This window comes from Gekko japonicus, unplaced genomic scaffold (genome assembly GCF_001447785.1).
Source record: "Gekko japonicus isolate JY-2015 unplaced genomic scaffold, Gekko_japonicus_V1.1 scaffold5018, whole genome shotgun sequence".
Lineage (NCBI taxonomy): Eukaryota > Metazoa > Chordata > Lepidosauria > Squamata > Gekkonidae > Gekko > Gekko japonicus.
Window position 1 is genome coordinate 30,365 of NW_015169333.1, and position 2,244 is coordinate 32,608.

At 48.8% G+C, this 2,244-nt stretch overlaps 1 protein-coding gene across 1 annotated transcript in view; it reads left to right on the top strand.

Moving 5' to 3' along the window:
- LOC107115027 (protein EFR3 homolog A-like) overlaps positions 1 to 2,244 on the top strand; it is a gene marked incomplete at its 5' end in the record, with an annotated part of 43,835 nt that overhangs the window by 27,591 nt on the left and 14,000 nt on the right. Inside the window, one exon of the mRNA XM_015416635.1 lies at positions 770 to 837. Coding sequence (XP_015272121.1) covers positions 770 to 837 — 68 coding nt within the window. The remainder of the gene's footprint in view (positions 1 to 769; positions 838 to 2,244) is intronic.

Here is a 2,244-nt window from a genome sequence, read left to right on the forward strand (position 1 = left end):
CATGGGGCACCCGGGTCTCAAACTGCTGAACTACTGACCTTCCACAGCCTGCAGTTCAGCATCTTAACCACTTGAGCCACCGCAGCTCCTAAAAGGAGAGGAAAGCAGTGTATAAAAACCAACTCTTCTTCAGATATTTCAAAAGTTTGCTTTGACAGCAGTAGCTGCCACCACGGCACAAGGATCTTCACTGGGTGACTGAAGATAAGCTGTGGCAGCCATTTTTTTACTTGGCTCTGCCTTCTGCAGCAGCCATTTTGCGGCTGTGCCCACTACACTGTACCAGAACTCCAAAGGTGCCCGCAGGCTCAAAATAGGGTTGCCAGGTACTCACCATACCCTAGCAGGAGGTGGGAGGGAGCCTTCCGGGAGTGGGGTGACACTCCGCTCTCAAACAGCGACATTGCCAACCTGGTGACGTCACACGGAAGTGACATCATCATGCCAAGGACGTTGCACAGCTGCACTCTGGTTTGAGGGCAAAACTCTGTGGTAAAATTGCCTTCAAACCATAGAGTTTTGCCCTCAAACCAGAACATTGTAGTGAAGTTATCCCCAACGCGGTGACGGTACTTTCACGTGATGTCATCGCATCGGCAACGTCACTGTTTGGGGGCGGGATTTCCCCCAATGGCCAGCTGGGGAATGGCAACCGTATCTCAGAAGGGCTGGGGGACCCCCTGCTATAGACATTCTGACAGAAGATGCCAATCAAAAACAGAGTCATGTGCTTTACTCAGGTCCTCTTGGCTTTCTGTTTGCTTTGTAGGTCATTGAAACCAGAACATTAGAAGCACCATATTTCTTACCAGAAACCGTTTTCAGAGAGAAGTGCAGGTACGCAGCTTCTTTAAATTACTGTGGCTAGCATTTTCTTCCTGATAGCTTGTGCTCCAAAGGAGATAAGGATGTCCAGATGACAGATAGATTTGCTTGGCATCTGAATCTAACGGTTTGGATCCAGGGACCCCTAACCCAAATGACTTCACTGGACAGATCTTTTCCCCTTCTCTAGCCCCTCCCCCCACCCTTCCAAGCTGCTCCTAAAAGCTGAGGAGCCCTTGGGAACCAAGTTGGGAACATGGCAGGCAACTGCAGTTCTAGGGGGCACTCCATGAAATTGCTGAGCGGTCAAGTTAGAACGGATAAAAGGGAGTACTTCTTCACCCAAAGAGTGATTAACACATGGAATTCACTGCCACAGGAAGTGGTGGCAGCTACAAGCATGGACGGCTTCAAGAGGGAGTTAGATAAGCATATGGAGCAGAGGTCCATCAGTGGCTATTAGCCACAAGGTATAGATAGGGACTCTGGGGCAAGTGATGCTCTGTCATCTTGGTGGGTGCTTGGGGGGGGGGGGTCAACAGTGGGAAGGCTTCTAATGTCCTGGCCCCACTGGAGGAACTCCTGATGGCACCTGGTATTTTTGGCCACTGTGTGACACAGAGTGTTGGACTGGATGGGACTTTGGCCTGATCCAACATCTCTCTTATGTTTAGGTGGAATTGGCAGAAATCACCCCTTTGAGTCTTCTACAAGTTCTCCAAAGATCAGAATAAAAGTTTGCCCAAGGGTGGACGGACATTTCTGCCAATTCCTCCTGCTGGCTGTAGTCCATGACCACTCCCTTCCAACTTATGGTGACCCCAGCAAGTAGGTTTCAAGGCGAGTTAGACACAAAAGTGGTTTGCCTCTGCTGAGCCTTCCTTGGTGGTTTCCCATCCACACGAACAACCATGAAGCTACCTTATACTGAATCAAACCATTGGTCCATCGAAATCAGTATTGTCTGCTCAGCCTGGCAGCAGCTCTCCAGGGTCTCAGGCTGAGGTCTTTCACATCACCTCCTACCTGATCCTTTTAACTGGAGGTGCTGGGGATTGAACTTGGGACCTTCTGCATGCCAAGCAGATGCTCTGCCAGTGAGCCATGGCCCCTCATCATCCAAGCATCAAACCTGCTTAGCTCCTGAGATCTGCTGATATCGGTCTGTACCATACCATTCAACATCCCATATATATATAAATATGTACATATAATATAAATACCACAGTTGGATGAGATCTGCAGAACATTTTTAGGTGCACCCCAAAGTACTCACCTGGGGAGATTATTTCCTTTTTAAAAAAAAAATCACAGGCTGCCCAGAATGCTTTAGGGACTTAGTTTTTCAAGTCTATGGCATGGTTGGGAGGTAGGGGATGTAGTGAGGGTGCTGCTGTTCAGGATTGTCTCCATATTTAT